Source organism: Octodon degus, unplaced genomic scaffold, assembly GCF_000260255.1.
Source record: "Octodon degus isolate 3935 unplaced genomic scaffold, OctDeg1.0 scaffold00086, whole genome shotgun sequence".
NCBI classification, from domain to species: domain Eukaryota; kingdom Metazoa; phylum Chordata; class Mammalia; order Rodentia; family Octodontidae; genus Octodon; species Octodon degus.
In genome coordinates this window covers 4,810,706-4,822,502 of record NW_004524662.1, presented here as the reverse complement: position 1 = coordinate 4,822,502, position 11,797 = coordinate 4,810,706, and the positions used below count along the sequence as shown (strand labels likewise).

The 11,797-nt window shown below is 39.4% G+C and overlaps 1 protein-coding gene across 1 annotated transcript in view; it reads right to left on the bottom strand.

Moving 5' to 3' along the window:
* Positions 1-11,797, bottom strand: part of Baz1a (bromodomain adjacent to zinc finger domain 1A) — a 95,874-nt gene that overhangs the window by 8,090 nt on the left and 75,987 nt on the right. Inside the window, exons 18-23 of the mRNA XM_023721833.1 lie at positions 11,257-11,411; positions 9,981-10,129; positions 5,444-5,691; positions 5,123-5,349; positions 3,186-3,655; positions 309-451 (exon numbers count right to left, since the gene is read on the bottom strand). Of these exons, the coding sequence (XP_023577601.1) occupies positions 309-451; positions 3,186-3,655; positions 5,123-5,349; positions 5,444-5,691; positions 9,981-10,129; positions 11,257-11,411 (1,392 nt within the window). The remainder of the gene's footprint in view (positions 1-308; positions 452-3,185; positions 3,656-5,122; positions 5,350-5,443; positions 5,692-9,980; positions 10,130-11,256; positions 11,412-11,797) is intronic.

Sequence of the window (11,797 nt, the reverse complement as noted above, 5' to 3'; positions counted from 1 at the left end):
GCCTGCTTAGGCAGATGCAGGGACTGGGGTTTGATCCCAGGTGTGCTGTGCTGGCCCCACCACTGGGGCACACTGAGATGGCGATTGAGACTGGGCATGGTGGCACATGCCTGTAATCCCAGTACTTGGGAGGCTGAAAAACAGGAGAATCACTATAATTCCCATCTGTGTAGTGAGACCCTGAACACCCTGTACTAAATACATTAAAAAAAAAATCCCACAGGTGTTTTGACAGCTTCACAGCTGCCAGGAGGACAAATCAGATAATATATATGAACACATTTTATAAGGTCCAGTTATGTTATTACCTGGATTTTAGAGACTAGTTTCAAAAAAGGCCAGCTGTCATCATGTCGGACCAATTCCACAACAAGTTGTTCAAAAGCAGACAATTCATGAACTCCTCCCTGTCGGCCAGAGCTTCTTCGATTCAATGGCACTGGAGATGACTCTGGATTAATAGAGACGGTTTAGGCAGAATCAAAACAAAACACTGGTCACACAAGCTACAGTGGGCATGTAAATACAAGCTAAATTCAAACACAAATAGATATGCTCTAAACTGAGATAACTAAGTTACTTCTGGGAAATTTGAAAACCTAGACCAACTATTTGTATTTCCTTTTTGTTATTTTTTTTTTTTTATGTATTTAGTACAGGATCTATAGGGTCTCACTACACAGATAGGACCTGTAATGATTCTCCTGTTTTCTGCCTCCCAAGCACTGGGATTACAGGCACACAGCACCACACCCCGTCTCAATGCTGTCTCAGTGTGCCCCAGGGGAGGGACCAGCACAGCACACTTGCTGCGCTCTGCCTAAGCAGGCACTTTTGTCCACTGAGCTATTGGCTGGCCCTTAAAAAATATTTTCAGGGCTGGAGAGACAGCTCGGTGGTCTGAGTGCCTGCCTGGAAGGCACAAGGACCAGGTTCAATCCCTGGTACCAGGTGGAATGCCATTCTCAGGACCCCAGGTGCACCATGCTGGCCACTGAAACCAGGCATGGTGGTGGATGCCTGTAATCCCAGCACTGGGGAGGCTAAGACGGGAGAACACTATGAGTCTAAGCTGCGTAGTGAGACCCTATACCAAAATAAATAAATAAATGAAGCAAAGGAATTGTTTAGTATTTCTTACAGTGTATTCTTAAACTAATCACTTAAGATCTAGAAACCAGGCTTCCACATAAAATGTCCAGCACAGCAGAAAAGCAACTGGTGATAAAGTAAAAGATTCTTTTTGTTTTAGACAGCATCTTTCTATGCAGGCCAGGCTGGCATCGAACACACTGTGTACCCCAGCCTGGCCTCAAACTAGTGGTGATTCTCTTGTCTCAGCCTTTTGAGTGCTGGCATTACAAGGGAGCATAACCATGCCTGGCAAAATGATTATTCTTAAAAAAATTTTCATTTCGATATATGAAAATTTTTCTTACCTTAATGAAACCTAAAGTTTGTGTAATCGGTATGTGTTGGGTATGGTGGTGTAATTTCACCGCTTGGGAACCTGATGCAGGAAGATCATTTCAAATTTGAGGCCAACCTGGACTACAAAGCAAGCTCTCAAGCTCAGCCTGAACTACATAGTGAGACCCTTCTTACAAAAAGGGTGATATCATGCATGTACTCTTAGCAATTGAGGTGTTTAAATTCTCACCTTGTAGGCCACACACCACACACTTTTTCATTACCTGTGTTTAGACTACCTTTAGTAGTCCCACAAATCAATAACAAAAATGTTTTGTTCCTCAGAGTTTTTTAAAAAAAATATTCGAGTGTATTATTTTAAAAAATAGGAGTTTAAGATTGACAACGGTATAGGAAAACCTAAATTTGATTTTACTGGTACAAAATTACTTAGTATTTCCCCTAGAAAACTTGATAATCTAGCTGAGTATGGTTAGCGCACACCTGTAATCGTAGCACTCTGGAAGCTGAGGCAGGTTAATGCCAAATTTGAACCCAGCTTGAGTAATTCTCTCAAAATGAAAAGAAAAAAAAGGGGACGCAGCCCAGTACAAAGCCCCTGGGTTTCTCAAAAGTGTCAAAAGCCTAAACAAACAAACAAACAAAAATCACCCTCCCCAACAAATAAGGGGCCAGGGAGATGTTCAGTGGAATAAGTGCTTCCCTGGCAAGCGCAAGGGCCTGGGTTCAGTCCCTGGTTTCTGTATTAAAAAAAAAAAAAAAAAAAAAAGCTTAAACCAAAAAACCAAAATCAAAACTTCACCATCTGGTTGCTGCATAAAAAGGTTATATGTCATTTTTATACCACTGAATTCCTTGTCATGTATGAATACTACAGTACAACCTATCCACAATTCTTTTGAAAAATAGTTTTTTTGTTTTTACATTTTACATTTTTAAATATCAAAGGTTTTCATCTTGTGTTTTTTTGAGACAGAATTTTTCTAGGTAGTTCAGTCTGGCCTTGAGTTTACTATGTAGTCAAGGCTGGCCTCGAACTCCTGTAGATCCTCCTACCTCAGGTTCCTGAGTACTAGGACTATAGGTGTGTGCCACCACACCTGGAAGTATCAAAGTTTTACTATCACTTAAAAATGGGGTAGGATAGAAGGAATGAAGAATAACTAAAGGAGAGTGGGCTTGTAGTTCAGTAATAGAACGTTTAGCATGCCTGAGGCCTTGGGTGTAATCGCAAGCACCAAAACCTCACAGAAAACCAAGAACTGGGTAAATAAAGAGATTGTGTAGATATCATCATAAACAAAAACCACAATTCAAAAGACAGCTGGTGTCCAGCCCTTAAAAATTGTATTGCCTTCAACGCTGTTAAAGCAGCCAGTACTTTGATGGGCACCACATCAGTATCTTCACAGGGCTCATCTGGGTGATGAGCACACATACTGGAGGGAAGAAAAGATGGGAGGCACTGAACTGTGTTACAGTGAAACTTCAAATATTTGGAAAATACTTCCATTAGAAACTGAACATGATTTGCAAGGGTATTTCATTACCCCGATGTACTAATAGACTAACTACACAGTTTACCTTTATGTCAAAATAGCTGCCCTTTCAATCAGTGGTATGCTGGAGGTCAGGCTGTTCTCTAATAACTTTATGTACCTTAGTGACAGCCCTTAAAAATGATGCAAGATACGTCAGCATTCAATAGTTTCAGATTATTCAGTTTTTTAAAGAAAGAGTTTAAAATTTCATACCCATAGATTGTCTTTTCCTGCCTCTTCTCTTGGATTCACTACTCTGGAGACAAAATCTTGAAGCAACATTTAAAGATCTTGACTCTTCACTTGACTTTCTGGGGATAACTCTGATGTTAGGGAAGCTGGGACTGTTTTCTGGTGTATTACTGGCCCCTCTTCTGCCTCTGCGTTTTCTGTGAGGACTAAGAAGTTCCACAAATATATTGGCTTGCTCTGCACCATGACTGTGGCGAGTAGAACGACCAACAAATCTTGAAGATTTAGTTTCTGCAGTGGGAGCAGATCTTATCTTTCTTAGGTTTCTACCAATAGTTCTAGAAGAAACAGCTGTTTTGGGTGTACTCTGCTGACTCCTTGAAGGGTATCTTCTAAGATCTTGTCGTTGGCTATGACGTGAGAAAGAAGAGCTCAGTCTCCTTCTTGTCTTAATTGGCAATCTGACTTGTGGTCTTCCCCTTTTTGGTGGGCTACAAATATCATTAGAAAACACATTTATTGTACAGAACAATGATGAATATATTTTTGATTCCAGGATATCATGAAAATGTAGTCCTGAATTATGATTAGTTGTAATAAGAGCCTCAGGAAAATCAACAGACCTAGCCAATAGTCTTAAAAAACTTAAGAGAGTGATGAAGTAATCTTAAAGTACAATTGTTTTGTCTCCTTTTGCTTCAGGAGTCTACTACTTTTCATTACCAGTAATATTAGAGATAGATGGCACCAGCCAATGGCTGATATTGAATTAGGTCTTCATTTTGTGGTTCCTGAATACCACGCCAAGAACCTCTTTGCCCAATTCTGGTTCTGATTGTTAACTGTAATGCTGTATGTAATATTTTAATCCCTGTAATTAAAAAGGTGATTCCTTAACTGGGATTTACATGTTTGAAAAAGAAAAGGAGTGAGAAAGAAAAGAAAGAAGCACTTCTTCAGAGCTGGACGTGGTGGTTCATGCCTGTAATCCCAGCACCCAGGAGGCTGAGGCAGGGGCGTTTGTCGTGAGTTTGAGGCCACACTGGGCTATGTAGTGAGTTCAAGGCCAGCCTTAACTATAGCAAGATCTTGTTTCCAAAAATAAAAAATAAAAATAAAAGCACTTCCCCAGCTCTGGCAATGACCAGGCTTGCTGACAGAAAACCGCTGGTAGAACTACTACCCTTCCATTTCAGGCCAGAAACAAAGGGTCAAATATGGTGAGAATTCCCCAGGACTTCCAGGGCAGGAATATCCAGGTTCTATACTCATTTAGCAGGCCAGGTAACAAGGTATGATGATTATTCTTGATTGTCAAGCTGACTAGCTTGAGAAACACCTAGGAACTTAGTAAAGCATGTTTCAGGAGTATCAGGTGACTGTCCCAAGGAGACTCAGCCTGCATAAAGGTGGCACCATCTAATCTGGTAGGGGCCCACCCAGATGGACAAAAGCAAAAGCAAGAATCTTAACAGCACATGGTCTCTAGCTCTCTCATTGTGCTTCCCAGCCACCAGGAGGCAAAGATAAGCAGTGCTTGTCTGCCTCACCTCAGGCCCAGAAACAATGGAGCCAGCCCATCATGGACAGAAACCTCTGAAACCATGAGCCAAAATACACCTGTCTTCTGTAAAACTGATTTATGCCTGGCATTTTGTCAAAGCAACAGCTTGCTAAGTTGCAGAATACTTGGTTATGTGTTACTATGGAAGTTCTTTCTGGGTGGCCCTGGGTAGGGGGCACAAAAATCCCATGTACTTCCTGGCCTATACAGTTCTCTCTCTCTGTGGGCTCCCAAGATAAATAATACCACTTGGGAATGTTTATAATGTATAAAAATCAAGGGCAAGTTCATTACACATAGTTTAAAAAATGTAAGAATGTATAACTTCCGTATGACTAGTCAAAAGATTGTCTAATTAAGACTGGCAGACATTTAACTGAACATGAAGATTTACCTGAGTTCTTCCTCTTCTTGAGAGTCATCTTCATCTTGTTCTATCTCATATTCTTCCTCCTCACTTTGATACTCTTCGTCATCATCATCGATGACATCCTCCTCACCCTCCGGACTCTCTTCCATTTCTTCATCACTTTCCAAGGATGGTCTTTGTCTAGAAGAGAGTCTTCTAGAACGTTGCTTTGGTCGACATTCAGGACAAAACCAATTTCCCTCAGGCACAGTCTGAACAAATCACATAAGTGATCATTAATCATCCAATGCTTAAGATCTCAGTGCCTGAGTTCTCATTTGAGAAGTAGGAGAAAAAAAAAAATACCTTGAGCTTTGGTCGAACACAATAGGTATGGTGACCCCTATCGCAGCCATAGCAGAGTACCATATTTTCAGCATCCCCCTTCTTACGGCACATCTTGCAACGAGCATTCAGTATAGACTTAGACCATACCACACTGCGATCCAGGGTGGATAAGTGCAGGAAGACTTGGGACAGGCTAGCAGAGGAAAGCAGAGACTCTCTCCAGCGATCCAGGACTGTTTTATAAGAACGCCCACTGTCACTGGCATCTTCAATGAAAGGAGAAAGTGGTCAAAGTTTTCTAGGCAAACATAGCCATCTCCTAGAACTATTTTCTTGGCAACTTAAACAGCTTATAATACTTTATATTTCTTCTCATACTTAACAAAAAGACCATGCATGATATTAAAACCAAAAAATCTAATGTTAAAGAAAATGCACATCTTGTTTATGACACAAGGCATTACTTAAACATATGAATCAAATGCTTGGGGATTTCGATTGTTAAAAGAAAAAACTTTTGCAATGTGTTCTCAATCTAGTCTTCGCAGTAAACCTTGATCTAATTTTAAAAGCTGGCTAAATATGATCACAAGTAAGTTCTATTCAAGTATGTTACTTCTTTTTCAGATAAAAGATGGACTGCTCTCTAACTTAAATATGAAGCATATATGTATAAGGTTTCTTTTGGGTTGATGAAAATGTTCCATAATTAGACAGTGGCCTTTGCTGAAACAGTGACTATACTAGAAACCACTGTATAGGATACTATGAAGTAAATCTTATGATGTCTGAATCCTATCTTGGTAACAGTATTAAATTTATCAGTTATGTATTAATACAAACTGTCTTCAATCTCTAAGAAAAGATTCAAAAACTGAAATAAAACATTAATGTTCCCAATAAGAAGTTTTAGCACCAATATTTATTTTGAAACATTCAAAGCCTTCTGTCAATTATCAGTATTGCTTTAGAAAAAATTAAGTCATCTGAATATATGCTATATATTATCAATCTATAATCAGGCCCCCATTCAATACTGGTATGTGATTTCCATTTACTCAACACAGATCCTGCCTTAATTTTCCTTTAGCAGTTTCTGGGTTTTTTTTTGGGGGGGTGTTGTCTGAGAGAGGATCTGACTACGTAGCCCAGACTAGTCTCTACCTCTTGGTTTTTTTGTTTGTTTGTTTGTTTTTTGGTTTCTTTTCTTGCCTCAGACTCCTGAGTGCTGGAATTACTGACTTGGACCACCAGCACCTTAAACATTATTCCTAATTATGGAAACCTAACTACATCATGTTAAAATTCTGCAAGGTATGTAAGACTCCATATATAGTCTGGCTCAGCAATACCTTATTTCATTCTACTCTTTTCAAATAAAGCCTATTGGACAATAGCCCAAATTAAGAGAATGCAGGCTCTGAGGTCTGTCTACTTTGATCCGAGTTGAGTACTGGTTCTCGCTTCTGAGCCTAGGAAGCTACTCATTTCTGTGTATAAGGTTCCTCAGCAGGAATACAGTATCTGCACCTCTGAGCACAGCTGGATATATCAGATGAGATGACACATATGATGCATGTAAAGTGCCTGTCATAGAGTAAATGCCTTTATATTTTGGTGATGGTACTTGCTAAGTTGCTTAAGCTGGGCTTCTACCTTCAGTTCTTCTGCCTTTGCCTCCCTAAGTGCTGGCATTACAGGAGTTTTCATCAAGCCTGGCTAGTAAATACAATTATTACGTCATTGTTCCTGCACTATACTGTTCTCCCTATGTGCAGCACTTTAGGAGCTATGAAACAAGTTTTTTTTATGGCCCCTATCTTCAAATTTTAGTATAGAGAAGCTGAAAATGTTCACGAGCTGCAACTATAAAGCAGTACATCTTCCAAACACTAGTGGGCCTTCAGCTCTCATTCAACCATGAGGTGACTTAAACAGGACTTGGGACCATGTGTCCATCCAAGGTAGCGAGTCACTCTAAAAAATAAGGGTGCTAAAAGAGAACCCTTCCAGAAGTCAGGTGGAAAACAGTACCACACATACAAGGAAAATAAATGTACTCATCTGGGCTTCATATTGGGTAGAAAGGAGAATTTAAACCTACCCTGAGAATCTGAAACTACAACAAAGGTCTGAACAGGTTTAAAAACCTGAAAGAAACAGGCTAAGATTTTAAAATGGTCCAAGCTTCAGTTGAAGTGCTCATGTAAATGTCAGAAACCAATACATATCTTTGTAAATTTACTCTGAAAACATTTCCACAGATCAAATTCTGAGGAATGAGACTTAACTAGACCCAGACAGGGCCTTGCCCAGGACATGTGGGGCCCTGCACTTGATCCCAGCCTCCACTACAGTAAACAAGGTACTTGTGCAAACAGAACCGCGAGAGCCAGCAGACTCAGGCTCACAGGGCTTCAGATACTGGAACCAGATATAGAAAAGGGAATAACTGCTTCACATTTTAAGAAGAATTTAAATATATAAATAATGTAGGTTTAAAAAAGAAATCAAGAGGGCCAGGGATATAGCTCAGAAGTGCAGTGCCTGCCTGGTAAGTGTGAGGTCTAGAATTTGATTGCAAGTACCAAATCAAACAAAAATCAGAGAGTATGGGTGTAGGTCAGTGGTAGAGTGCTTGCCTAGTATGCATGAGGCCTTGAGTTTGATCTCCAGGATAGGTTAAAAAAAAAAAAAGCCAGGTGTCATAGTACATAACTGTAATCCCAGCACCTAAGAGGCTTAGGAGGATTACAGGTTTGAGGTGACCCTGGACTACACAGCAAGACTCTATCTGAAAATAAAAAAGCAGAAAAAAACTCCCCAGAAAAACCAAAAAACAATGAGAATTTCTAAAAGTAGTTAATAATTCAATGAGAGAAGACAAAACTCAATGGATGGGTCAAATGGATCTTCAAAGCTAAAGAGAAAGATAGTGAAGTGGAATTTTTTGTTTTTTGAGACAGGGTCTCACCCTATAATTCAGGCTGGTCTTGATCTCACTATATACTCCAGCATGGCCTTAAATGCATGGCAATCCTCCTGCCTAAGCCTACCAAGTGCTGGGATTAAAGCCATGCACCCACCATGGCTGGTGTGAAATGGACATTAAATTCAAAGATATTTAGTATTTTTCTACTTTTATCTTTCTATAGCCTTTTGTTGTAGGTGTGTCCTTTTTGAACACAAAGCTTCACACATGCTAAGTGCTCTACCACTGAGCTACACTCCAAGGTGTGCCTTTTGTAGGTGGTAGCTGAATATTACCTTTCTAATCCAGTCTGGAATATATAATCTATTGTATTTAATTTGTTGCTACTGTTTTATTTGGATTTTTGCATAATGCTTCACAAAAGTTCAGGCCTCAGTGGGGCCACCAAGGAAATTGCTAGTTGGAAGATCATAAGAAATCCTTCCAGATAAATCAGAGAACCTTTTTATTGGTAATGGCAAGAAATAAGGAATGAGAGTAGAAGAAAGAATAAATGATGAAAAATATTTGTAACTTTGGCAGTCAGTGTGAATAAAGGTAGTAAAACACTATGGGTTTTGGTCAACCAGGTAGTTTTATTTGGGGGATGGGCAGTACTGGTGGGGATGAACCTAGGGCTTCATACATGCTAGGCAAGCACTTTGTCATTGAACTACATCATTACCCTATCACTGAGATACAAACTATTTTGACATGATGCATTATAAATTCAACATCTAAAACAAAACCAATAACATAGTAGGAGGATTGTGGGTTTGAGGCCAGCCTGGGCTACATAAAGACAAAAAATTCTCAAAACACAAAAAATTTCCCTAATCCCAAAGAAATCCAGACTTTGACACAGAAGTCATGATATCAAAACTTTCAGAACTTGAGACTTGTATTTTCCTACACATGTCCCTAAATTGCTTTTAAAAAACTAAGACATTATTTTTATCATTCTAATTATAAATTATGGCTGGGTGTGGTGGCACATGCCTGTAAGCCCAGTACTTGGATGGCTGAGGCAGGAGGATCACAATGAGTTTGAGGCCAGCCTGGGCTACACAGTAAGTTCAAGGCCAGCCTGGACTACATAGTAAAACCTCATCTCAAAAATAAAAACTAATTGTAAATTATGAAATGTTTTCCTTATCTGTGCTACTTCTTGACACTTTCTACTTCTGTGGACTTGTATCTCTCTGCCACAGCCACCCAGGGTGCTAGAATTACAGGCAAGGGCCATTATACTTAGCTTAGTCATCATTCTTTGGATAAAATGCTTCACAAAAGATGAGACTAAACAGTTAAAAAATTCAGTGAAATGAATGATTTATAAAAATAGTATTTAGGCATTATTTAAAAACTAAATCCCACCTGAAAGAATTTATCCTTTAAAATGAAAACAATCTAGGGGCCAGAGTGATAGCTCAGAAGCACAAGCACCTGCCTGGCAAGTACAAGGTCCTGCATATGATTCCCCAGGGGGGACACACACACCAAAACAATCTAAAGTTTTCATATTAGTCACAATTTCATGTCAGCTAATGAAGTTCAATTTCAAAGTCAATTACAGGCTCTTACCAAGTGGAGCTTTGAGAAAACGCCGCTCAATCCCCTGTTCTATCTGAAAGAGTGCGGTTGCCAGATAATGAACGACGTTGCTCACCGACTGCGGTGTACTTGCATTAGTTGAGACAGAGCTTGGAGTTTCTGTTTTAATCCCCAAAAGTCTACATGAAAAAATGAAGAGTTCATGGCACTTAAAAACACTACAGTGAAACTTGAACCTATGTTTATTTATTTTTTTTCCATGATATATATTTTTATATAATACAAAACTATACATAACATAAATTATAATATTCAATGTCATTAAAATTTATATATCTATATGCATAACATATAACAATAATGTTATCTAAAAACCTGTGGCTTTTCTAGAACAATAACTTGCTCAAATTAATATTTAATTTAGATAGTAATTTTATCACTTTTATAAGAAATATAAAATTTAAATGAATTTTGATTGAAGTCCTCCCTGTTAACTATCAAAAGGCATTTATATTTCAATAGTTACACCCCTTGAGCCAGGAGTGGTGGCCCATGCTTGTAATCCCAGTACTCAGGAGGCTGAGGCAGGAAAATCACTGTGAGTTTGAGGCCAACCTGGGTACAAACCTATGTTTATTTACCCTCGTGTAAAAGACTTTCTATATCTCAAGGAGCTGTTATATGCTAGCAGGGAAGGGAGACTCAGGTAGAAGGAAAGCTTTGTGAAAGGTTTGACAGCTGATGACACACCTCCAAGCCTGTGTATCTTAGGCAGCTTAACTCTCCCATTCATTAGCCTCCAGCCCTACTCCTTCTCCAAGAAATCTCCACAGTGCAGCTAAAATGATTTTTTCACAGTATAAACTCATTCACTGAAAGACTCTGTACGTGCCTGACCTTGCATTGTCATGTCTTCCCCAGCTTCGGGGCTCAGCCTTGGAGGCAGGAGGACCTGTTCCAGCACAGTAGCCCTCCAGTGAACCACACCTGCACGGGGCACTGACCTGCTAATACAGCCCCGGCTTGCTCTGCAGTTGTTAGCTTGGCTTCTGTCTTTCCACCATTCCCTTCTAATGCCTTAAGAGTTCATATTACCCAAAATCACTTAGAAAAAAAAAAATCACTCTAGTAGAGTTGTCTTTTGGCAGCATTAGTACAAAGTGGAGTAACAAAGATCCCAAAGTTTAGAAAATGATCACTGTTTAGAAATGTTAAATTTCTGAAAGACACACATCCCCACACATTTACTAGAACCCTCAACATGGCAGGAAAGTTAATGGTCACTTTAGAAAAATCTACTTTGTACCTGTCTTTCACAAAGATCCTTGATTGTTCATCAATTTCCATCTCTTCTATATCTTCATTCACAGTTTTAATTATTCCATTTTCCTTGTTTTCTTCACTTAACAGCTCATATCGCCCACTTTCTAAGGCTGATCTCCACATGTGGCGGTCTGTAACCTGTAATTAAACCCAAACTTACTAACCCTGAAAAAGGCAATACAATACTCCTAAGAGGTATGAAGTTGAATGTATATATAAAATCAATTTATGGATACTCTAGAACAGATAAAAATAAAACCATGATCTAAAAATAAGGAAGTGGACAAATTAGAATTTACAGTGTTAATAGATAAAAGCTTTAATATCTCATTGTCTAAAATAATCATACACAGGGCTGGTGAGATGGCTCAGTGGTCTAAAGCACCTACTTAGAACAAGCTAAGCTAAGCAAAGCCCAGGGACCTCGGTTCAATCCCCCAGCACCACATGCCAGCCAGCCCTGCCCCCTGGTGGGCTGAGCTGGCCACACACACAAACACAAGATAAATAAATAAGAAAACAAA